This window comes from Vidua macroura, chromosome 23, assembly GCF_024509145.1.
Source record: "Vidua macroura isolate BioBank_ID:100142 chromosome 23, ASM2450914v1, whole genome shotgun sequence".
Taxonomy (NCBI): domain Eukaryota; kingdom Metazoa; phylum Chordata; class Aves; order Passeriformes; family Viduidae; genus Vidua; species Vidua macroura.
Genome location: NC_071593.1, coordinates 3,089,037 through 3,114,252, shown reverse-complemented (window position 1 = coordinate 3,114,252; position 25,216 = coordinate 3,089,037). Strand labels below are relative to the sequence as shown.

General features: G+C 46.1%; 2 protein-coding genes across 2 annotated transcripts; both read left to right on the top strand.

The window, feature by feature from the left end:
* The first annotated feature begins 301 nt into the window (after window positions 1–301).
* EXOSC10 (exosome component 10) lies at window positions 302–14,627 on the top strand. The gene is made up of 25 exons (XM_053997602.1): window positions 302–468; window positions 1,299–1,435; window positions 1,861–1,984; window positions 2,471–2,575; window positions 2,963–3,128; window positions 3,859–3,970; window positions 4,246–4,321; window positions 4,459–4,569; window positions 5,001–5,144; window positions 5,462–5,652; window positions 6,357–6,513; window positions 7,108–7,256; window positions 7,537–7,587; window positions 8,317–8,428; window positions 9,067–9,117; window positions 9,678–9,756; window positions 9,924–10,045; window positions 10,346–10,441; window positions 11,050–11,124; window positions 11,555–11,642; window positions 11,769–11,842; window positions 12,411–12,591; window positions 13,061–13,122; window positions 13,802–13,875; window positions 14,437–14,627. Exons 1-25 carry the CDS (start codon window positions 340–342, stop codon window positions 14,465–14,467), a joined length of 2,697 nt encoding a protein of 898 aa, XP_053853577.1. The 5' UTR covers window positions 302–339; the 3' UTR covers window positions 14,468–14,627.
* A 2,271-nt stretch (window positions 14,628–16,898) lies between these two features.
* SRM (spermidine synthase) lies at window positions 16,899–24,025 on the top strand. The gene is made up of 8 exons (XM_053997792.1): window positions 16,899–17,136; window positions 17,274–17,394; window positions 17,626–17,718; window positions 19,173–19,326; window positions 19,956–20,039; window positions 20,339–20,484; window positions 21,348–21,470; window positions 22,050–24,025. The coding sequence occupies exons 1-8, from the start codon at window positions 16,991–16,993 to the stop codon at window positions 22,065–22,067; spliced, it is 885 nt and encodes a 294-aa protein (XP_053853767.1). The 5' UTR covers window positions 16,899–16,990; the 3' UTR covers window positions 22,068–24,025.
* The last annotated feature ends 1,191 nt before the right edge of the window (window positions 24,026–25,216 follow it).

Sequence of the window (25,216 nt, the reverse complement as noted above, 5' to 3'; positions counted from 1 at the left end):
GGACAACGTTCTCAGGTACAAGGTGGGGGTGTTGGGGTGTCCTGCGCAGGGACGAGAGCTGACGATCCCTCCGGCTCCCTTCCCACTCGGGAGCTGCTGGTCCTGGGTCCCGCCGGTGGGTGTTTGTGGGGGGAAGGAGGCCGAGTGTGCCGCACGGCAGCCCAGCCGCGCGGCGCTCCCGGCTCCCCTCACGGCCTTCCCGCCCACACGGGGCTTGTCCTGCCCCGCCCTGCCGCTGGGGGCGCCCGCGGTCCGCGCGGTTCTCCTCTCCCGCTTCCGGCCCGCAGTGCTGCGCCCTCGCCACAGCGCCCGCGGCTCGCGACAGCGCCGCGCGCCAACATGGCGGCTGCCGCCCCTGAGGGGAGCCCGCTGGGGCGGGCGGGCAGCTCCGCGACGCCCGCGGACACTGAGGGAAGCAGCACGATGTCGGCCTTGCCCGGGTTCGACAGCCCCGACGCCTTCGTCAAGGTGCGGTCGGAGGGGGGCAGGGAGAGCGGGCGAGGCACTACCGCTCCCGGCGTGCCGTGTGCGCTCGGGCCATGCCGGGAGCTGTAGTTCTGTCCCGCGGGGGCCGCGTGGGGATCCCAGCCTGAGCGGGAGACACCCCTAGGGTGTCCCCCAGTGCGGGAAGGAGGGTGTGGGCCGGGCCGGCGGGTGCGGGGCCCAGAGAGGTGTATCGGGACCTGTTACCGGCCTGGGTCGGGCCCTGTCAGCCACCGGGGATTCCTGGAAATGCCAAGGAATCAGGACCCTCATGAGGGCTTGCCGTGGTGAGAATTGCCCCTGGCCTTATAAATGGCAGCGTCAGCCCCCGTGTGTTTTACCTATGCACGGTGCTGCTTCCGGAGAGGGAATGGCTGCCACATCCCAAATAGGAAGCGTTGCAGGGATTTGGGGTGTTTTGTTAGAGTAATAAAGTAATTATCTGCGTTCCTGCTGAGCTGTAGAATATTCTGAGTTGGAAGGCTTCCACGAGGATCATCGAGTCCAGCTCCTGGCCCTGCACAGACACCCCTACAATCCCACCTCGTGCCTGAGAGCATTGTCCTAATGTTCTTGGAGCTCTGACAGCCTTGGGGCTGTGACTATTCCCTGGGGAGATTCAGTTCCTGATCGCTAGTTTTTAGACTTTCATTATTTAAAGCTGTCTAAATAACTATATGAAGTTGCTCCTGGTGAAAAGCCCCACAACACCACACGTTAGAACCCTGCGGTTCCGGGCCAGGCAAAGCACTTTTCTATCACAGAGTATCCTGAGTACACAGAAACAAAATGCTGATAACGGTGTTCTTGCACAGTACGCTCTCGGCACCGTGGTGGCTGCAACAAAGGCATCTAATGGGCTCCCCCAGCCTGGTGACGAGTATGATTTCTACTGCAGCTTCCCCGGGTTCCGCGCGTTCTGCAACACGCAGAGCGACCGCCTGCTCCGCTGGTAAGGGCCCTTTTGCCTCTCTGGGCTGTTGCTAACAGCTGTCAATCCAAACCAGAAGGTAGCCCCCCTTCTTTGACAGCTTCATGCTTGCCACAGGTAAAGAGGTGGTTTATTTCATACGTCTAATTGCAGCTGCTTCTCTGGCACGTGGCAGCTGAAGTGGCAAGCTTAAAGAAATGATTGCCATGAAGGTGCAGAGAGGAGCACCTGATACTGAACACATTTTAAAAGTCATGTTTGTGAGAAACTAATTCTAACACTTTAATACTGTATAGTTGCTTTTTCTATTTACTGCTCATGTGATGATATCTATAATTTGATTTCTTTTCAGAGTTTTAAGGGTAGAAAGTGTAAGAGAATTGGATGTTTTAGTGTTTAGATAGCCTGCTTTCAGATTGCTGACAGCTGTGCTGTTCTCTTGCAAGCATGAGCCAGGTGATGCAGTACCATGGCTGCCGGAGCCTCATGAAAGATTCCAGCAAAGTGACAGGGCTGGAAGATAAATTTGATATGCTGGTTGACTCCAATGATGTCATTCTTGAAAGAGTGGTAAGCAAATTATTTCTGGATGTGGTTCTTATAAAGTCTTCAGTTGCCACAAGTTTTCTTTCTTTTGTTGCAACAACTTTAGTGGCACAGCTCCCACAATTAGTCACTATTTCCTCAATTTGATGTATTCCCTTTTTATTTTAAAAACCCTTTCAAATGCTAGGCCAGAGATCGCAGCAGCTAAGGTAGGTGGGGAAGGTAATATGGGATGTGTGAGGAAACTAAACAGATAAATATATAATAAAAAATAAAATACTCACAGCCTGAGAACATGTCTGTACATTTTAGAGTGCTTCTCTGAAGAAACTTTTCCCACCCCTGATCTTCAACATACTCCTCCCATGTTTGTCTGTCTTTGTGTTGCACAAAATTTGGGGGAGATGGCTATGGAGGTACCTACCTACCTGACTTTCTTTACTCAGTTTGACTAGAGTGTCTGGGTGTGGTGATTTAACAGGTGTTTCACATTGTTTTTCTGGATTTTAGAGTATTTTATTAGATGAAGCATCAGGAGTGAACAGAAACCAGCAGCCAGTCCTGCCAGCTGGGTTACAGCCCCCACAGATGATTGTTTCCAGCTGGAACCGTAAGGTGAGGCCCCCATGCTCAGTTTGCTGTGTTAGCTCAGCTGTTCTTCCAGCCATTGCACTACCAGTTCTCCAGTGGAGTTGAGTAGTTAAATGTTCCCTCGTGTTTTGTCACACATTCTAAGTACCTTTCTCTTTTTCTCTTTTTCCTGTTCATTCAAACTTGGTTCTGAAATCTTTGTGTTTTCAATTGCCATTTCAGTTTCACATGCTCAACAGCCTTTCCTGTGCTTATGAATTCAGGATCTTGAGTCCCAACTTTTTTTCCTTACTGAAAAAAAGTTACTCAATTTTTAGTGTGGGGTATAACTCCTCCTCTGAATGTTGGATCAGACTGAGGAAAAGAATGTCTGGTAAGTCATGTTAGTTTTACCTTTGTTTTTTTAAATAGGCAGGAGAATTCCACAAGAGAACTCAGTCTGAAACATTTCGACTGCTTCATGCCAAGAATATTTCTCGACCACAGCTTAAGTTTCGTGAAAAGATTGACAATTCCAACACTCCCTTTGTACCTAAACTTTTTATCAAACCAAATGCTTTGAAGCCTTTGCCTGAAGGTAAGGGGTTTATTTTTGGGGGGGATAATTTGTTGACACAAACCTGTCCTCACAGTCTAGAGGAGAAATCACGGACTTTATAAAAACAAATAGCAGGAGATGTTGAACTTTTGGGTGTAGTGTTCTTGGTGACACTGTTGTTTCCATATGTGGGATGTCAGGGCAGGTCAGCAAACAGCATCTTTTTGCTGGTACACAGCAAGTAATCTGTTCCAAACAGATAATGTGCTGCTGCTTTTTACCACCTTGAACATACATGAGAGTCACTTTTGTATGAGAAGTCTGGACTAGTCTAGTTGGCTTTACAGATATTCTTCAGATGAGTGAGCTGCAGTAGGTGTGTGGGGAGACCTACCTTTGGTTTTGGTGCTTTATCAAAGCTGCTGGTAACATCCTGTCTCAGTAACACATTCTGCTGCTGCCAGTTCATCTGTATTCTGCACTGATGCAGTTGTACTTTCAGTAACCAGGAATGATTGAAAAGTTTTTCTGAAGATTTTTCAATTTCCATCCAAGCTTTTGAGCCAAAACCACCTTGTGTCTTGCCTAAAAACAGCCAAGTAACTGAGTTGTTATTTCAGGTACAAAATCACAGCAAAAGCAGCAGCACTAAATCGTTATGATTTTTGATACTTTGTAAACTCTTGTGGTGGGTGGAGGGGGAGATAGTAGTAGGCTGAGAACATGTTATGTGGGGGACCTAGTCCAGTTATATATATTGGTTGTTCAGCCCTCACAAAAAGTGGACGGCAGAGAAAGGAGCGCCCTGAGGACTTGGATGTGCCAGCTGCTTTGGCAGACTTCATACATCAGCAGAGGACGCAGAAAACTGAGCAAGACATGTAAGAAATGAACCTGACAGCAAGATGCTTGGAGTCCCCTGGGTGAACCTGTGTGGTCGGATTGTGCTGATGCTCATCATGTATAACAGTTCTGCATGTGTTTGTGCCCACACTACGTTGTATGTGATTTGCTTGAGACCTCTGCAGTTACACTGAACCTCTGCTTAAAAAGAGACAGAATAGGGAAACTACCATAGCTCTCAAAGCCTCTGTGCTCTGTCCTCAAAAAGAGGACTGGAATTTAGTCTGTGCTTGTCTCTTCCTAATTTCCACAGGTTTGCTCACCCTTACCAGTATGAACTGGAGCATTTTTCTCCACCAGATGAAGTTCTCAAGAAACCTGAACTCCAGGTTGGTGCCCACTTTAATTTTAAACTACAGATGCAGTACATTTAAAGCCATACTTGACAAATTTCAGGTTTGAGGGTGGAGGCTGGGATTAGGAGTTGACAGTGAACATATCATGCCTAATTCATTTGCTCTGCCAGATGTACAGGCCCATTGAGGAAACGCCCTGTCATTTTATCACCACACTGGATGAGCTGGTAGAACTAAATGAAAAGCTTATGACTTGTAAAGAATTTGCCTTGGACTTAGAGGTAATCCAATTGCCTTTTATATTTAGAAATTACACATGTACTTTTAGGAGCTAGGAAACCATTATATTCTTCTGGTGAGGGTGGGTGGGGGTGGTTTTCTCCTGGTTTTTGTACTCCCTGACATGAAAAGACAGTTCCTGACCCCTGATCTGTCTGATACTATCTATAAGATTGAATTAAACTGTGTCACTATTAGATGTTTTCCAATGGCAGGGCTGGCTGCACACTTCTTAGTGAATTTGATCTTCTTTCAATTAATCTTTTTTTTTAATGTCATCTTAGTCACTGCAAAGAGAAAGTTTGCTCATCCAGTGTCCTTTTTCCTCAAAGAAGTCCTTGTTGCTCTTTCTTCCCTCATTTAGAATGCTGTTTGTTTTATAGTATTGTTTCTGTAATGAATCCTAGCTTACATCTCTCTTCCCTGTTTTCAGCACCACTCCTACAGGAGCTTCCTGGGCTTGACATGTCTGATGCAGATTTCCACCCGAACAGAAGACTTCATTATTGATACATTGGAACTGCGCAGTGACATGAACATCCTCAATGAGACCTTCACAGACCCTGCAATTGTGAAGGTCAGCTGTGAAATTCACCAGATTTTTAAAAAATTATTATTGTTTTTTTAGTTTCAGCTTTCTTATAGTTAAAATCACACTGTGTGCTCGGTCTTGATCACTTAATTCTGCTTTCATTATAATTTGTTCAGGAGCCTTTTTCCTTGATGTTAGTAGTGAATTGCTTGCCAGATGCACTTATTTAGTAGTTCTATACTTAACAGTAAAAAATAGAGAAAAGAAATCTGGTCCTAGACACATGAGTTTGAAAGCACAGCACTACCAGCCTGGAGTAGAAATGTTCTTCATATCATTCCCAAATTTTTATGCTTTTCAAGGTCCTTCACGGTGCTGATTCAGACGTGGAATGGCTGCAAAGAGACTTTGGTCTGTACTTGGTGAATGTGTTTGATACTCACCAAGCTGCTCGTCTCCTCAATCTTGGCAGACATTCTTTGGATCATTTGCTAAAGCTGTATTGCAGTGTAGATGCTGACAAGAAGTACCAGCTGGCTGACTGGAGAATACGGTAAAAACTGACCCTTAAATGGGCTGGAGCTTCAAGGTAGCACTTCTCCTTGTTTGCATTGCTAGAGCTTCTACTTGCAGGACTCACAGTTATGAGTTGGTCTCAAAGTGAATGAGCACAGCATTTACCTGGCTGTGCCCAAAGCTTTTGAGTGTTACATTTTCCCATGTTTTTTTTAGAAAATGAGTTCTTTTTGGAAAGATCTGCAAAGATGAAGTAATGAAAATCTGGAAGCCCATTTCTTAGGAGCAGTTCTTAATCACTGCAGTGTTACAGAGATAGTATTTGCTCCTCTAGTGCCCCCACAAAAACATTTAATCACCTGTGCAAGGCAGAGCAGATGGTGTTGGAGCAGTGATCTTGACTGTGCAGGTGCACCCTGCACACCACAGAGATCTCAAGTCTACTTTTGTAGGCTCTGCAGAGAGAAGAGAGCAATGACAAATACCATAGCAAGCAGTTCTGCCACATGACTTAGTTACACAGCAGTCCTGCTCTCCAGCACACAAACAAGAATATGAATTGGATAGTGCACAGCATTTTACTGCTGTTCTCTCACCAATCCTTCAGTAAGAAAACAGATTTTCCATGTTAGTTCTTGGCATGTCTCATATGCATTTTGCCCTAATAGGCCTTTTAAGAGAAAAGGAACAGTTTGGCAGGACAACTGAAACGTGTTGGTGTAATTGTGGCTCTTTTCCTAGCCCTTTGCCAGAAGAAATGATCCGGTATGCCCGTGATGACACTCACTACTTGCTCTACATCTATGATAAAGTGAGGGAGTTGCTGTGGGAGAGAGGGAAGGAGCAGCCCACACAGCTGCAGGTTGTGTGGCAGCGCAGCAGGGATATCTGCCTGAAGGTAAAGCTTCACCTGGTTTGATCACCTGGATCAGAACATGGGATTAGGAGAAAAGGTCCTTTGCCTAGTCTATGTCTTTTGTGTGTGTGTGTCTGAAAACATCTGTATATACTCTGACTCAGTCACGTGCACTCACTTTCACTAGCTATGGTCCTTGGATTCAGATGCCTTCCTGCTCTTTCTTGAATGCTAGTATTCCTTGGCCTCACAATGCATTCAGGTGTGTCTTTTCTAAGAGATGTTACATTTCTGGTTCTGCTGCATGTTCCTAGAAGTTCAAAGCCTCACTGGAGTTGCATTCATAGACAACTATATTGTGCCTGTGGAAAACACTGTCTATGAAAGTAGGCTTTGTGTGATGTAGTAAAGCTTGAAGATAGTAAAGCTGCTCCTGGATTTGATGAGGGTGGATTTCCCCTAACAATGGATGAGATGTGTGATTTTCAGGAATAGGCTCCTACCAATAGTTTAGGATAAAAAGTTCAAAGACACATTGTACCAGAGTGAATTTAGTCCCCTGATGTCCGTGTGAGATTCTGTGTCTGGGAGAGGCAGAACAGAAAGCTCATGAGTGCTTCTTTTTTTCCTGTCCAGAAATACATCAAGCCCCTCTTTACAGATGAATCCTACCTTGATCTCTACAGGAGGCAGAAAAAACACCTTGATACCCAACAGCTGGCAGCATTTAGGCTGCTGTTTGCATGGAGAGACAAGATAGCACGACAACAGGATGAGAGTACAGGGTAGGAAGTCTTTTGTTATGGTCACTGGCTTAATGCTTTAGTAAATCTCTTGGATCTCTCTCAGCCCCTTCCACCCCTGACATGGGACTATTTTGTTACCTGTAGAAATGACTGTACTGCATCAAGCTGCTTGTTACACAGAAGTTCTGCTATGTTTCTTTTCTTTTTAAATTATTTCATTGTCTCAAACCTTGTAATGGGGGCAGAGTTGTGTACTTTGAAGGTGTTTTTAATTATTTTTAACATTCTGTTACATTCATACCACCTCTTTGTGTTGTAGGTATGTGCTACCAAATCATATGCTGTTGAAGATTGCAGAGGAGCTACCCAAGTAAGTTTTGTTCACACTGAAGGAGTCTTACTTGATCTTAATATCCATCAAGTCACTTCCAAGTGTGTAATTACTTCTGCAGTTGGTCCCTTCCTTCCACCTGTCAATACTGCTTTTCTCTATAGTTGTTCAGTTTGGAAGAGAAATAAATAGCAGTACTCCTTCAGAAGGCTCCAGACGTCTGGGATACATCACTTGGATTGTATTGCACTAATAAACCACATTCCTTTGCATTGCTCTGTGTCACACATTCCCTCTGACATTCCTTCACTCTTACAGGCCAAGAGAGGGGTGAGTGCCCCCAAAACTTATTTGGATTTGTATTGCAGTTCCTAAAGGAGTGGGGAGGGCAAGGGACAGATGCATTAAAACACCCAATTTATACAATATTTTCCTCAAACATTTGGCACTCATCACCTAACAGCCGTACTTGAGAATAAAAATAATACATCTTTAAAGGCAGGTCTGCTGCCTGGCTCAGCTTTCATAGGTGAATACTGAATGATATGATGATGAGGACAGACCACAGAAGTGAGAGGAGAGCTGACTTGATGGCTTCTCATCTGCACAAAGCTGGTGCAGAATTTCATCACAGAGATTAATCTGACTTGTCTTGCTCTGTCACAGTCAGGATAGTGGTTATATCCTTTGAATTGCACATCCTTTGAATGCAAATGCCCAACATACCAGCCATAAATACAGCTCACTGAATTTTCCTCCTCTCTCCAGAGAATCCCAGGGTATCATTGCTTGCTGTAACCCTGTCCCACCACTTGTTCGCCAGCAGATTAATGAATTGCATCTGCTCATTCAGCAGGCCCGAGAGATGCCTCTTGTCAAGGTAGGAGTAGCTTGTACCACACAGGAGACTAATCACTGGCATTCCCTAAGCCAGGCCCTGGGGCTGAATGGTGACCTGTGATGATGTGTACACTGAAGTTTGCTTTTTGAACACTGAATTTTGTAGTAGAGCACAAAGATGTGTTGTAACCTCTTGCCTGTCTGCTGTGTAGTGGCTTACATACAGTGTAGTTTCCTGGAAAACTGGAGCAGTAAATGATCAGACTCCTTGAACAGAATGCAGTTTGTCTTGCACTGTACATCACATTTGCCTGTGTGAGGAAGAACTGCACCTTGTGGAATTTGCTGGCCATGTAAATGGAGTCATAAATGTTTTACAGCTATGGTGAGGCAAAAAAACCAACCTAGGTGTAAGAAGTTAATTAGTTAAAATATATCAGCAACGTGTTGATATTAATACAGCTTTCATCTGTAGTGAAAAAAACTTATGTGAGCAAGAATGTGCCCTCTCTTGTATGAGGTGTTTGAATGTATAGCCAAGTGCAAAGACTGCAGGAGAAGAAGAAAGTAATTTTATTAACCTGCTAGCTTGTAATAAATATGATGAAAACATTGATAAGGTGGCCAGCCTAGAAGAAACAGGGCTTTTAAGTGACTTATCTTTCTCTCCCATTCTAGTCAGAGACTACTTTGGCAGTCAGAAAGAGAGCACCTCTACCCAGCCCTGAGGTATTGTTTGCATTGTATTTTTACCTAGTGACTTAAGCCTTAAACTTGGAAACAAATGTATAAAAATTCTACCTGCTAGTAAATTTCTTCTCTCATCCATTTTACAAGTTTCTCTGCTTTAGCTTAATGGTACTTATCTGTGCCAGGCTCATAATATTACCAGTTGTTAACTGATATTTTACAAACCACCATAAAGCAGCACTTAAGGTTTCATCAGCAAACACTGTGGCTGCTGGACAGTTTCATGTATGTTGGGATATATTGACTGAGCTGTAAGAAGAGAGGTTTCAGATAAGTTTCTAAGGCTGACTCGTTCTCTCTTGTCATGTGCATGAAGTACAGTATCTCATTAGCTCATGGGTGTTTGCAGAGGTAGCCTTTTGGTGCCAGGTGCAATGTGCTCTAGCACATGAGCTACACTGAGAATATTCCATCTCTGAATTTCATCACTTTTTTCTGAATTTTCATTAAAGTGTCTCTGCAGTATGTGAAAATAATAGATTCATAGATATATCATAGATAGAATATCAATGGTGTTTATAATTTGAATCTCTCTGCAGAAGCTGGAGAATGCCCTCTTTGGACCACATGACAGTTCACGGATTCCTACGGATGATTTTCAGAATAACTCTGCCTTGGGTAATTTAGAGTTAACCTAAAAGCCATGCTAATAATGCAGTGATGGAGCTTTAACATGGGGAAAATAAGCAGTCCTGAAAAAACTTTCAGGGAAACCTCATGACACAAAAGAGCAGTAAAATACACAAGACTCTTATTTTGTCTCCTTTTGTCTCCTTTTCATGCAGACCCTGCACTGGTTTTGGAAGATGCTTGTCTCTTTTCAGACAATGAGAGGACAGTGGATATTCAAGATAGTCAGCCAGAGTCAACATGTCTTGTTGCTACTACCACTGTCAGCATATTCAGTGTAAGCAGTATGTTTGTGACAGTGTCAGTGTTGAAATACTAGAAAACAGACTTAATAATCTGATAAAACTGTGTGGAAGTGTTGAAAGAAATAAGGTGGGAATGCATGGCAATGGTACTGACTTTTGACAGGCATAAGGCCTACTGGGTTAGGAGGCCAGCAAGGTTACTTCCATGTCTCTGGAGGGTCACTGCTGTCAGTAGGATTTCAGAGTGAGAAGCAGCATGGCATGAAATGGCAGTAGCCAAACCAAAAGAATATTCATGTTAATATTTCTTCCTTTTTTTCTTTTCTTTTAAGGAATGTGATGAAAACGAAGGAAATAAGAGGACTTTAACCACTGCACAGCGGAAAGCTCAGCTAATAATGGAGTCCTTTGAAAATCCATTTAAAATGGTAAAAGCTCCCAACAGTGGGATTCACATTACCCAGTGCAGAGGATCTAATTTTCCAGGCATATCAGAAGGGCTTGACAGAGCATCAGCTGCTGCTCTCTGACTGAAATCAAGGGATTGTTCTTGCAAAGACACTTGTGTGGACTTGTTTTCAAAATACATTTAAATACCTCTTGGATACAAGTCTTTCTACACAGTAAACAGACCATTCACCATGTTTTTTAAAGCTAGTTTTAGGTTTTTCATGTTTTTCATCTGTCTTTTATGGCTAGGATTAGTAAGCTAATTCTACTCTTGTAATGAATCAGAAGGACAATAGAATGCTGTTATACATTTGGAGTTGTAAATTATCAGAAAACAATACCAAATTTTTTTCTGGTGTGCAGTTGACAGTTGGTCTGTTGGGGGTGTTTTGGTTTTGTGGGGAGGGGTTTTTAGTTGTTCTTTTCTGTAGTATTTCTCTTGGCAGTAGCTGTGGTGACTACTTTTTTTCCACAAGGTGTTCTATCTGTAGAATATTTAATCAAATGAACTCACTGATTTACAACAAGTAGCATTTTAGCAATGAGCATTTAGCTATTTAAAGCCAAATCTTTTTCCTCTCTACAGTATCTACCTCCAGAGGAGAATTCTGCCTATGTCTCACAGTCTGCAAAGTTTGACCCATCATCAAAAATTTATGAAGTAAGACCTGTGCTAAAATTTCCTGCCAAGTAGTACAAAAGAAACAAATAAGTAGTTTCTTTTCCATTGGGAGCCTCAGCAATATAGGGTTTTTTTTCTCCTTGGATACTTTTTGAGAAACTTAACATGTTTCTGTGACATTCATATCCTTTGAAGAACCAGGGATTGGAGACAATTCTGCTGTATAGTCCCTGTCTGTCAAAGCTGAAAACTCTACTGAAAGTATGTGCATTTGTTTTTGATGCTTGTTTGTAGCTTTGAACTTCTAAAACATTTGCTTTTACTTCACATAGTGCAGCAGATCTTAGTCTCTTTTACAGTTGAATTTGAACTTTTGTACTCTTAATGAGCACCAGCATGTGTTAGCAAGTTTATAAACAAATTCTTGCCATAAAAGAAAGTGTTTCCAGGTAATATTTTTTCACTGCAGATCAGCAATCGATGGAAGTTGATGAGTCAGGCACCAGTACAGAAGAAGTCCAAGAATGAAACCAATAGAAAAGCAGCTCAGCAGTCAGGTAGAGCCATTCTTCCCTTCCTTGTATCAAGTCTTGAGACTTGATACAAGCTGCTTTGCTTGCTTTTTTTAAGCCCCTGGCTAACTTACTCCTGCTTTTTACAGTAATGCTTGTTTGTCTCCATAGCTGCCCATGTCCAGACGCAAAAGTTGCATAAAAAGGCAGCAGAAAACGTTGTATCTGTTCGTCAGCAAGCCATGGTATGTCACAGAATTCCTCCTTCCAGCCATTGCTCATCTTGACTGTTATAATTCAGAATGGAACTCTGAGCCCTGTAACTGAAATACCTGAATGCCAGTGTTTTGATAGTAGTCTTTCAGTGGTGCTGCCCTGGGTGTAACAGGCCCCTGTTAATTGTGCTGTGCACATCATCACATCCCCCCATGTGTCCAGTAGGGGATGTTTTCCACCGATGCACCTCTACTCCTCACTTCCTTTAAGGTTCCTCAGTTCCTCAGTTGTTCTGCATAGGTTCCCCCAGATATGCCAGTGGGGCCACAGCAGACCTCAGCTTCTCATATCCTGTGAAATAACAATTCAGCTTTTTATAGAAGTCCCTCCTGTGAGGTAAAAAAAATAAATAAATAAATAAAAAAGGCAGTTTAGGCCCCAGGAAGAGCACAGAGATTTCTCCCCATGCTATTATTGCCAAAGGCAAGAGCAGTCACTGGAGCCTGGCTCCATGGGGCACTTAATTTGTCCAATTAGATGTTTCATTCTTCTTTCTTCAGCTTATCCTTTTTTCTGTTCTGTGGGTTGTTTTCATAGCAGGAGCAAGCTAATAGGAAGAGGGAGAGAGGCACAAGTGAAATGGGAGCAGAAACAGGAGCAGAGTTGCCAACGCAAGAAAAGAAACGGCAGAAAAAAACCCAGCAACCAGAGGAGCCTGAAGCACTAAGGCAGTTTACCCCCTTTGATTACAGCAATTCCAGCTTCAAAGTGTTTGCAGGTAAGATCTGATCCCTTGCTAGAGTGCTGCACAGTGTGGAAAATGTTACCAGCTGAGCCTTGAGAAGGCTGTGTGAATGTGGGTGCCAATGCAGTACAGACTGTTACAACGTGCTCACCTTATAGTGGGGAAATAGTTCAAGAAATTGACTTGAGGAATGTACACTTTAGTATTCCTTTTCTGATTTGGAAACAAAATCCTGAAACAATTGGCCAAGTGGGTTGTGGATTTGGATTTTGTTTCTTTTCTCTTATCTGTTTAATTGGACCTGGGAACTAAGAGGCAAAAGAGATTTGACTCCTTTGTAAAAAAGCAGCTATTCAAAAACATCTCCTGCCCTTAAAAGATTGTTCTGGATTTTAATGTGTGGGAGACTGTACTGAAACCTCCATATCATCAGAGGAACACTGTGGAATGCATTGTTCTTTATAGAAAATTTTAGTAACAGCTTCTCTCCTCTCTCTGTTAGGAGGCAGCAAATCAAAACAGTCGCCACAATTTGATCCTGCCAAGCAAGCTTACACAGGCAAGGTATGGACCTGTCATGCAAAGAGGAACAGAAATGTGGGAGACTGTACCCAGCCAGGGCCTCTCTGGGAAGGGCACATGATATTTTGTGCATCTGCAGAATGTTCCCTAACAGCTGCTGAGATGCAGCTTCCAATCCCAAGTTCATGCTTTGTGTTATTATTTCTTCTCATTCAGGAGGAGCTTTCTTGGAATCCCTCAGATTCTCTTGTTGTTTCCCTCCTATTCATACATTGCTCACACCTATGCCTCTATACATCACAAGCATGACATCTGGACCACAGCAAACCACCACAAATTCCAGTTCCAAATTAAATTCTCAAAATCACAGGCATTCCAGTGGTTCCAGGACACATCAGCTTTGCGTGTTGCTCATGTACCCCTCCAAGTACACTAGGAACAGTCTCAACTCAGAAATTTTTTACTTAACTTATTGCTAATTGAGATTGAAAAGAATAAAAAACCCATAAACAATCAAACCATGGCTTGCTGAGGAACAGACACAATGTTTTGTGCTGCCTTTTTATGCACACTTCGGGAAGTCTGTGACCAGCACAGGGAAGTCAATAAGCAGATTTCTGTGAAACTGGAAAGATCTGGCAGCACATAAATGTCATGGAGTATACTTGGGAGGAACCTTGCTGTGGTGGTGTTTTATTTGTTTGTTTGTTTCTTTGTGCAGAAATTTGCTGGAGCTAACAAACTTCAACAGTCTGGAAACCGGAGCATGTCCTACCTGGTGGGGAAAGCTGAAAGGTGTGGTTTTAGCCTGCTGTCATCCATCTGGAGTGTTTGCACACCCCTGCCCCAGAACCATGGGCAGACCTTAGCTATTGTCCTCTCCTGCTGTGGGAGCTTTAGCATATGTTTAATGGAAGAGGTTGCATCATACCCTGACATCAGTTTAAAAAGAAAAAAACCCCAACAATTTAGGATTAACGCAATCAAAGACAAGTCTGAGTGGAAGGTTTGAAATGCTGAGGTAAAAGTTTGTGTTTAAAGGGTGTGGGAGTTGCTTTCTTTGATCAGAGATAGGTGGAAGTAGAGAAGAGCATCTGCCTAGCTTGGGAGGAATAAGAGTACTGCCAAGTATGAACATTCTTGTTCTGAATAGATACTAAGTGTTTAACTTACAGGTGTGATTATTGTGTGTTACTTAGTCATAAAAGAGCAACATTACCTAAGGGCAGCATTGGAGGGAGAAGGGTGCTCTCTGCCTCAGGAATGCCTTGATAGAATCATTGTAACATGGTCACAGTTTTCAATCTTGAGTGAATTTACGGCAAGAATTAAAGTGTCTGTTAAACTCTTTTGCAGGGCTTCGACACACCACTGGCCAAAGAGATAATCTTTGGTACAGGACCTGTGGGAGTCGCTGCTGAATGAAACAGAAGTGTTAGAAGTGTTGCCACCATGGGAAAGCAAATGCCAGTCATTGAGCAGTTTTTGTACAGGAAAGTTTTTAAAACCATTAAAATCCTTTTTTTCCAAAAGGAAAAAAATCTTAATTGATGTCACTTTTGTTATATTCACATTGCTTTTTTTTTTTTTTTTCTAATTATACTCACAGTGTTGCTTTGTTTATAATTTTGAAAGTTTATCCTGTCTCCTCAAACACAATTAGGCTAAACTTGTCCCTTCTTGGTGCTGCCTGAAGTGCAGAACCAGCATTGGAGCACAGGAGGAATCTCTTGGCATCTCTGTAGGTAGCACAGAAATAATAGAGATGCAGTAGACGTGACTCAAACACCAGCAGTTCAGAGAAGAAAATGAAGCAAGAGTGTCTTTCATGATAGACCTTGCTTACAAATTGAACTGCACAGCTCATCTCTTACAATACAAGGTAATACAGAAAAAGAGAGTGTTCACCTCACAGTGTTGGTGTATTTTAATGGAAAGATTGTATTTTAAGGAAAAAAAAAAACAAAAAGGAGGTATAGGAGACCAATGGTTTCACCATGAAGTTCCAGAGTGAAAGAAAGAACAAAGAGCATTAGGCAGAAGGGAAGAACATGGATTGGCACTGTTGTGGGAAAAAGGTAGAGGGTTCTGTGCTGCAGCTGAATCTCTACAGCTAAACTAACATGTCCCAAGTTTTAAATACCTACAGCGAGTTATCTTTAAGTCTTTGTAGAAAGAGTATCAGAAACAATATCATCAGTATTGGATGGGTCAGTGACAGAGTTTATTCTAATGCAGACCTCTGACAGCTGTGGAGAGGTAGGGAGCATGACATTTTAACAGGGCTTTATTTTACAAAGACTATGAAGAGGCTTGAGATTTAGTTTGTTTTCAATCTTCTTCCCTGTTTCTGGGAAATAGGGAGTGGAAGGAACAGAGAAGGAGTTTTCCTCCTTAGGTATCTTAGTGCTGACTAAGCATTGTAATGGTAGGACAGAGTCTCTTTCTTATAAAATCCGCTTTCATGGCTGAATATTGGAGAATGTTTTTGTAAAGAGGCAGTTAAATAGCAATTGTTTCCAAAGTACATTTGCAGGGGCTGCCAATTCCTTCCTTGTCAGCTTTACCAGTTCTTGTTATTTCTTTAACTTGAAGAACAAGTAAGTGTTAGCAAAAGCCCCATTGGCCCAGGGGATATTAAAATCTCCATGGTTTAAATCCTCTACTTTAAATTCCAAGGAAAGTGACATTTCAAGGATGATCCTAATTTTAGTCTTTTTCTGTTTTCCCTTTATGAACTGCAAAAGGTTTTAAAAATTTCTTTAATGGGAGTGACTAGCAACTACATACATGCTTTATTAACTTGGTTGTGCCTGTGGATTTGTAGCACTGGAGTCCCCTACTGTGAGTCCCCTTTACTCTTGTGCAGCAGTTGTTGGAGGTCTTTGTGTAACCTAGTTGTTGAACTACTCTCGGTAGAACCTTGGTGCATTTCTCCCAAAGTCTGCTTCTCACAGAACACGCCACATTCTGTAAGGCCACTGAGCCCTCACCAGCACTAGAACTGAATCTGCTTTTGCAATATCCACAGAATCACAGGATGGGTGAAGTTGGTAGGCACCACAGCAAGTCATCTGGTCCAATCTCCCTGCCCAAGCAGGGTCATCTTAGAGCTCGTGGCACACGATTGTCTCCAGGTGGAATATGTCCAGTGAAAAAGTCTCCACACCCTCTATGGGCAATCCATTGCTGTCCTTGGTCACCCACATGGGAAAGTTCTTCCTAACGTTCAGCTGGGACTTCATGTGCATCAGTTTCTGCCTGTTGCCTTGTGTCGCAGTGCTTGGCACCACTAAGCAGAGCCTTCGTTCCTTCTTCTCGGCATTTTCCCTTTAGATATTTACACATTAACGAGTGCCCTCTCACCCGTCTCTTCTCGAGGCTAAACAGGCCCAACTGCCTCAGCCTTTCTTCCTGAGAGATGCTCTCACCAATCGTCCTCGTGAAATGCAGCACAACGCGTGCTCATTACGTCCAACCCTTAAAACACCCAAATCGGACCTTTCGCTTTCCCGAGAACCGGTGGCGCGCGGTTCCGCCGGCGGGGCGGAGCCGTGCCGAGCGCTCGGTGCCGGCGGAGCGGAGGCCGCGGCGGCGCGGCTCGGGCGCGCCCTTCCCCGTGGCCCCGCTCCGCCCGCTCCGCCCGCTCCGCCCGCTCCGCCCGCTCCGCCCGCTCCGCCCGCTCCGCCCGCTCCGCCCGCTCCGCCCGCTCCGCCCGCTCCGCCCGCTCCGCCCGCTCCGCCCGCTCCGCCCGACGTGGCGCGGCCGTCATGGGCCCCGGGCCAATGGCGGCGCGCGCAGGCGGGGGCGGCGCGGGGCCCTGCGCGCGGCTCCCGCGCCGGTGCGGTCGGGCGGCGGCGGCGGCCGAGCGCAGGTGGCCCCGGGGGCGGCTGCTCCGCTCCTGTGCGGGATGGAGCGCGGCGCGGCGGCGCTGATCCGCGAGGGCTGGTTCCGCGAGACGTGCCGGCTGTGGCCTGGCCAGGCCATGTCGCTGCAGGTGGAGGAGCTCCTGCACCACCAGCGCTCCCGCTACCAGGAGATCCTCGTCTTCCGCAGGTGCGGGAGGGCCGGCCGGGGCGGTGGGTGGATGGCGGGGCCGGTCAGCGCCATGCGGTGGGGCCTGGCGGCGCGGAGAGGGGGCGGGGGAGCGCGGCCCCAGGCCGGCTCCAACCCCGCTTCCCCGCTCTGCCCAGCACCACGTACGGCAACGTCCTGGTCCTGGATGGGGTGATCCAGTGCACGGAGCGGGACGAATTCTCCTACCAGGAAATGATCGCCAACCTGCCCCTCTGCAGCCACCCCGACCCCCGCAAGGTGAGTGGTCCCCGGTCCCCGCCTCGGGGTTCCCGCAGCCCCCTGCAGGGCTGCCGGGGCCTGTCGTGGGCCACTCGGGCGAGGGGGGCCGCCAGGCTCCTGGGCCCCGCAGTTCGTCTCCGGGCAGCGTGGGCCCGCGGGGATTTCACGCCGTTCTCCTTTGGCCGTACAGCGAAAGTTCCCCCGAGCCGACCCCGCTGACAGCCTGCGTTCTGCCCTCTTCTCTGCCAGGTGCTGATCATCGGCGGCGGCGATGGGGGAGTGTTGCGAGAGGTGGTCAAACACCCGACCGTGGAGTCCGTGGTGCAGTGCGAAATCGATGAGGTGCGTTTGGGCTTCCGGCTGCGTGCAGGAGCCCCGGGACCTCGGGGCGGGCGGGCTGCCCGGCAAAGCGAGCCCGACTTCTCAGCATCCACGGGAGCTGCGGTTTCACCTGCTGTCTCTCGTCAGCACCGGGCGCGTTTGCTGCTGGTTCTGCTGGCGTGACAATGACAGCGCCACCTCTCTTTGCCTTACAAGTCATCTACGTGGCAGCTGGCTGCCTCTTCCATGTGATTTCTTTCACACACATACGATTGAGGCCCTTCCAGGCAGACGTGGGCCAAGCACAGGATCTGGAGGGGTGCCCTGGCTTTGTGGAGGTGCTGCTTTTCCCTCTCCTTCGCTGCCAAACAGAGAACTCCTGGCTCCTGGGAGAGGAGGATGGGGGGTTGCTTTCTTGAGCAGTCTCTTGCAACCAAAATCAGGAAATAAGCAGCAGGGATTTGCTTCTGTGTTAGATGGGCCAAGTGCTTTAGAAATGGTCATAATTTTCTGTCTAGTACAACAAACTTGGAAGGGAGGAAGTCACTACCAATTAGAGCATATTGAGGCTTTGGCTTATTGATGCTGACTGTTACGAAGTGGGCATCTGCTAAGAATCAGCCTGTGACTGGTAACCTGTCTGCTTACAGAGGCCTCCAAGTGAGGGTCGGTGTTAGGACGTGGGCTGGTAACTCTGTCAGACCACTGAAGTTTACTCTTTTCCCAGTCCTTCTCTCAGCCAGTTTTATTTTACTTTACTGTAGTCAGCCTGATATTTTACTTTCTCAGAAAGTTTTGCTCAGAGTAAAGGTCTATTAAGAACAGGAAATATGCTATATGAGATTATGTGCTCTGTCTGCCAGCTAAGTAGGCAAACGTCCCTGGTTTTAGCAAGCACTGCCTGACACCAGCATATTTTGTTTTTGCAGCTGTGAGAAGCTGGTCGTGTTCAGTACAATTGCTGGGCCCAGGGCAGAGGCTGTCTAACGATTTTAGAGAGAAAACTTTATCTTACAGGGGGATTGATATAATGGCTGTAGTGCAGAGATGGGGATATTTCTCATCTTGCATTCAGAGACCTGCTGGCATGGTTTTACTTAGAAAGAAAAATAAATTGATTTAGCTGAGGTCACCTATGCAAGTGATGTTCTGTAGGAAAAAGGAGCACAGAGCAGTCTGACCTGTAATCATATTTGCTCAGTTCCTCAGGGAGATTTTGAAGCTCCAGGTTTTTGTTGAGTTTGGCATAGACAGACCAACAATGTCACTGAACCCTGAGGCTGTAGGAAAAGGCTGAGAGTAGCTTGCTGGCTGAAGATGCTGGCAGCTTTTGTGGATTTCACTGGCGAGTCAGACTTGAGCTGAAGGTACGGAAGGAAATGACTCATTGTGCTGTTCTTCAGTCACAACTGCACAGTAGTCTGAGAAGCAGCTTCGTGTAAGCCTCTGACCCACTTGTGCTCTCTGTATTGCAGGATGTGATCCAGGTATCTAAAAAATACCTCCCAGGGATGGCAGTGGGGTATTCCAGTGCTAAGCTGACACTGCATGTGGGAGATGGTTTTGAGTTCATGAAACAAAATCAAGAAGCCTTTGATGTGATTATCACAGACTCGTCTGACCCCATGGGTAAGAATTCTAGCCATAAAAGGGCACTGTTTTCCACATACCTCCTTCATTTTTTTCCTTCTGCCTACTTCTTGGAAGTTATGCCAGTCTGCTGAGGATCCTTTCGAGTGAAAAGACTGTTACTGACTTGGTTCTTTTAGTAGGGAAAGGGAAGGATGGAAACCATAAAATTGTATTAGCAGGCCTTCAAGCCAGCTGTTACATTTCTCTCCTCAAAATTCAGCTCCAGCAACTTTCTTCTGGCAGAGTTGTTCCCTGAGTCCAGCAATCCCATGGGGGATACAGCACCATGCTGGCAAGGGCAGCTTTGCAAACGTGCCTGCTGATAAAGCAGTGGCTCACACACTGTTGGTGCAGCCCCTAACCTAAATGTAGACATGGTACCTTATTTTAGGAACCCATCAACAAGTCTGAGTCACCTTCAGTCTTAACACAGAGAGAGGCAGTTTGGAGCAGGAGTTCTGCTTAAAAAATGCTCAGTGAAGCAAGAGGCAGCTGCTAAGACTTTGTTTAATGGGGGACCTGGGCTTGCTATTTAGCAAAGCTAAAGTACTGACTGTTTTGCCCTGCTAGGTGCAGGCTGGGGTTCACCTAGGCTCAAAACTTTTCTTTATTCACCCTTCTCCCAGGTCCTGCAGAAAGTTTGTTCAAAGAATCTTATTACCAGCTGATGAAGACAGCCCTGCGAGAAGATGGGATTCTCTGCTGCCAAGGTGAGGATGCTGTCCCTGGGCAGAGGCTGATGCCAGACCTTTACATACCAAGTGTGAGGCACAGAGGGGACTCTTCTTGGGGAGATGTGATGCAGGGAGTGAAACATCTCCCAGGTTTTGATCTGTCTATGTCAGCTCATTAATTATCGGACTGGGCTTAGCAAAACTGGCATAAGGGTCTTGTCTCGTCTTTGAAACTACATGAGCTGTACAGGTTGAGACTTGGAACCACTGTTAACCTGGCACAGTTCTGTGCAGAGAAGAAGGGCAGCTCTCACATATTGACTTTCTCCCTGTAGGTGAGTGCCAGTGGCTGCACCTGGATCTCATTAAGGAGATGCGTCAGTTCTGCAAGTCTCTGTTCCCAGTTGTGGAATATGCCTATTGCACCATCCCCACATATCCCAGCGGGCAGATTGGCTTCATGCTCTGCAGCAAGAACCCAGTGAGTATCAGGCACCTCAAGTGCCCTTTTCCATTCCCTGGAAGCCTGCCTGAGGCTGTCCCTTGCAGAACTTGAGCTATGGCACTGAACTCTCCCAGCTGTGGGGCCTCAAGATTCTTGATGGGGCCTGGCTCTGCCAGCCCAGAGCTCCAGAGCTGCAATGCAGCCTGCTCAGTGCTGAATGAAGTGCAGAATCGACCGGTTGCTTTAGAAATGTTCATAATTTTCTGTCTAGTACAACAAACTTGGAAGGGAGGAAGTCACTACCAATTTCCAGAGCATGTTAAGGGTTTGGCTTATTTGATGCTGACTGTTACGAAGTAGGCACCTTCTGAGAATCAGCCTGTGACTGGTCATCTGCTCACAGAGGCCTCCAAGTGAGAGTTGGTGTCAGGATTCGGCTGGTAACTCTATCAGACCACTGAAGTTTACTCTTCTCCCAGTCTGCTTCAGTGTGACTGTCAGATGGGTTTGGGGTGCCAGCATTGCTGCTGCTGCACACAATTAATCTGGGATGCTGGCAGCATGCACTGTGCCAAACTTAACACAAACATGGATTCTCCTCTGAAGAGCAAAGCCTTGTTGGATGCTCAGGCACTCTCACAGCTTCATCTGGCACGTGGCTCATGCATTCCAACCTCATGCACTGACATCTGTGCATAAGTGCTGGTCACAGGAGTTACAGAGCACAAACCCCAGCCCTTGGTACTGGGGCTGCGCAGAACCTTTGACCTCATACTAGAACAGACAGTTATTTGTTTTCTTGTGAGTCATCTCAGCTCCCTGCCATGCTTCAGGGTGCCTGTCTCGCAGCCTTTGGCTCCTTATCCAAATAGTCAGAGCTACCGACCTTGTTTTTGCAGAACACAAATTTCCGGGAGCCTGTGCAGCAGCTCTCGCAGCAGCAGGTAGAGGAGAGGAGTCTGAAATACTACAACTCTGATATTCACCGGGCAGCATTCATCCTGCCAGAGTTTGCACGGAAGGTAAGCCAGACTGTGCCACAACACCTCCCTCCAGGATGAGGTAGGAGTGGGAATAGACAGGACTGAGGATTTCTTGCAGTCCCAAGGACTTCTGTGGGCAAGTCAGAGCAGGACAGCATTTTGTATGACAGAGCAGAGTATGAGTCAGTCAGGGAAGACAAGAGTTCATTTTAGGAGCTGTTCTTTGGGCTGATGTGTCGTGCCTTGATGACAGATCACTCCCACTTCACCTAGCAAAGCCAGGTCCGAGAGCCTGCAGAGCTGGTGTTTCCCTCTGGAAAGCTTCAAAAGTCTTGGATAAAATGTGCTTGTGATTTCTAGCACAAACGAGAGGGTAAAGAAGGGATGCTCCAGCATAGTTCAGCCTTGCTTCTTGAAGGATAGTCTGTATTTCCACATTATTCCATCATATGCCCACTGGGCTGTAGCTGCAGGTTCCAGAAAAAAAATCCTTAGAGCGTCGTAGGGATGAAAGCAAATACCATAACTGTATTGCAGAGGTGGTGATTGATATTTCCACTGCAGACTGGTGGAGCTGTGGCAGGTCCATCCTGACAGTTTGTCTTTGGCTCTCGACAGGCCCTGAGCGATGTGTGAGACCGAGACGCTGCTTCCTTCCTTCAAGTTGGACTCTGAGATCATCAGTGATGTGGCTGGGATCTTCTCAGCAGACTGCAGATTTGCTCTCCACTGTGTGGGATTGTTTAACCCTTGGCCAGCCAACATTCCCTCTGATGTGTTAAGGATGATGGGGCATAAGCCTGATAAGACTATTGCAAAGGTCCAGTGACTTATTGTGTGAAGTCAAAACTGTTCTTTCCAGTACTGGAAATGTAAGATGTCTTTTTCCTTTCTCTCCTCCCTGCACCCATTCTAAATTCTCCCATCCCAACCACACCCCACACCCCCCCAGCTGGCGTGCTGTATTTAAAACTGACACATATTTCTGTCTGGTGGTCTGGGAAGAGTCCAAAGGGTCCCTGACTCAGCCTTAAGCACAGAGAGAGAGAAAGAGAGAGAGAGAGAGCTTTGTGCACAGTCAGCTCACTCTCTCCTCGTGGGAGCTCCCTGCTGCTGACACATTTTGACTGGTAACGGGTCTGAGCTTTTGCATCCCACTGCCCTCCTGTGACTCCTGCACTGCTCTGCAGCACAGCTGGAGAAGTCACAGTGCAAACTGTTGCCATTCACAATAGGTCTCCCTCCAACCCTGATGGAGTAGCAGTATTAAACACCAGCCAGGCATGCTGGCAGCAGTCTTGTGGCTTTTTTTGTTAAGGTTGTTAATTTTTTAAATTGGTTAGAAACAGAAGTGCTGAGGTGCCAACAGGCTGACTGCTGTTCTTATCTCTGCCCTCAGAGAGGTTCCAAAGAATGTTTATCAATATGGTGACTGGCACTATATATATATATATATATATATATATATAAAAAGCAAACCTTAGCTCCATTGCCTGACGTTCAGTACTGATGTTGGGGAGTCGGTTGTGCTGACAAATCTCTCATCTCAGTCATGCTGAGATGCCTCAGGTCTGGGTATTTGCAAGTCCTTAGGAGGCATCATGATTTCCAATGCTGCCCCCAGATGCATAAGTTGTTTTCCATTGTACACTGTAAGATGGATCTGCCTTCACCTCTTCTGTTCTGAAGATTCTGTACCCCTGCAGCATGGGAATCACCCTCCCAGCACAACCACTGTGCCACTGTCACTCCCTTGCACTCAATTAAACACGTGGCTCGGGTTAAGGTGACATCAGTGTGGGTCAGTGTTTTTGGGGAGAGAATGGAGGGGAGAAAACAGAGATCCTGAAGGTTTGCTGTGCTTCCTCTAGTTGGTCTGGCTTCCTCTCTCACTTATCTTTAGGGATGATAAGTTCTCATCAAAATTAAGCACTGAAGATCCCATTGCATATTTTGTATTGTAGTGTAGCTGCCCAATAGCTCCTCCAGCTTCTGTCATCCTCTGTGCTGCAGACTCGGTACCTGCTGTCCAAGCTATCCTGCAGTCCAAATGCTGCCTCTGTTACAGTCTTCCAGGTGTTTTTCCAGCTGCCCATCTCCCTGTTGCTATCAGGTAGTTCCTGTCAGTCCTGGCCCCACTGAGCTGCACCCTCTTTTCCTCTGCAGAAACGGTGGTGGCTCTGAGGGCTGAACCCCTGAGCTCCAGCTGAGCATGCAGGGGAAAGGCACTAGGTGGCATCAGGAAAAGACAAAAATGCTCCTTCTGAGAGGCTTTTCGGCTTGGTAAGAGAGAACTGGAAGAAGCAGACTTTAGCAAGGGTTGGGGTTGAGCTTTGCCATAATAGTGACCCTACAAACAGTGTAGGTGGTCCAGCCACTATGTGCCCACAGCAACGGATTTGTAGGGTCAGTACCCTCCTGCTTTCTCCTGTTTCTTATGACTTAGCACTTCTTTCCCAGTGTCTCCTTCTACCACCAGTATTGGTACAGTTTCCTTGTGGTCACAAGGGTTTGCAAAGCATTGCTGAGCTGCAGAGCTGAGTCTAGATCTCTGTATTCTTGTGTTGAGAAGATAACACCTATTTTTCTCTTAATTGTCTGGGTGACTGTCTTCTTTCTCACACAAATAGTTTGGGTTAATGAAGCATTTTCATTGCTCAACTCCTGTGTTCTATAAGGAGCAGATCAGTAATGGAGCCTACTTCTAGCTCCTCCTGTTTAAATTCCTGTGGGACCTGAACCTCACTTAGCCCTTCATCCTTGACAGAACAGTAGCTCTGGCACTTTCCCCTAGAGTGGGAACCAAGACCAGGATTATAGTCCGGGAAGGCCTCAGAGCAGCAGCCAACTAATAACAAGTTCAAGCCTTTCACCCATCCTTGGTGAGTACAACAATGCCCAGGAGGGAAAGAGCTTCCTCAAACCTGTTGTTGGACTCCACACAGCTAATTATTCCTTCTGGGTATTTGAGCTTCCTCCAAATATGTGAGTTCAGTGAGTGGCCAGTGATGAGAACAGAAGACCAGACTGTTTCCCATCCAAGTCACACATACTCTGTCCACAAGGCCCTAGATAGAGTTCCTGAGTGATTCCAAGTCACTGTTCCCCACAGACAGTTCCAAACACTTCAGTGTGAGAAGGCAGAGATCAGTGCCTGAATCAAACACTCAAATGAAAGCAGCAGGAGAGGGAGCAGGGGCTTGTGCAGCTATAGCTGATTCCACCTGAGCAGCTGTGAGTTTCAGGACTTAAAAACCACCCCTGTGCTGAGCACTGCCACAGGTCTACGTGCCCTGTGAGCTGCTGGGATGGTGTTTGGCACCTGCAAGGCAGTTGTGTCTACAGATGGATCATCCCTTCCACAAATTTCTGTCTGAGCTGTTATGCTGCAGGATGTGCTGGCCAAGGGATGCTGGGGGTTGAAGAGAGACTGGAAATTTGGGTAATGGTCAGCAGGAGGAAACTGTGGGGTCTCATGTAGAACTGAGCACTGACCACTTTTGCAGTGTCTCTAGGTGGGCAACTAAAATACTAACCTTTTTCAGAGTTTTAGCTGCCTTTTGCCTAAGGCCAGTTAAGCAAGACTGTTCATAAGCAAAGAGTCACAACGATGATGTTTGCCTAGACATGCTGCAGTCATGTTCCAGCATCATTAAGCCAGGAGTATATGAACAGGGATAGGCTTTGTCCCAGGTAACATAAAATGTAGTGTCAGAGCAGGTGGAGACAAGCAAGGGAATGGAGCCTTTAGCACATCATTGCTTAAGTCGCTTGGCACCTTTTGA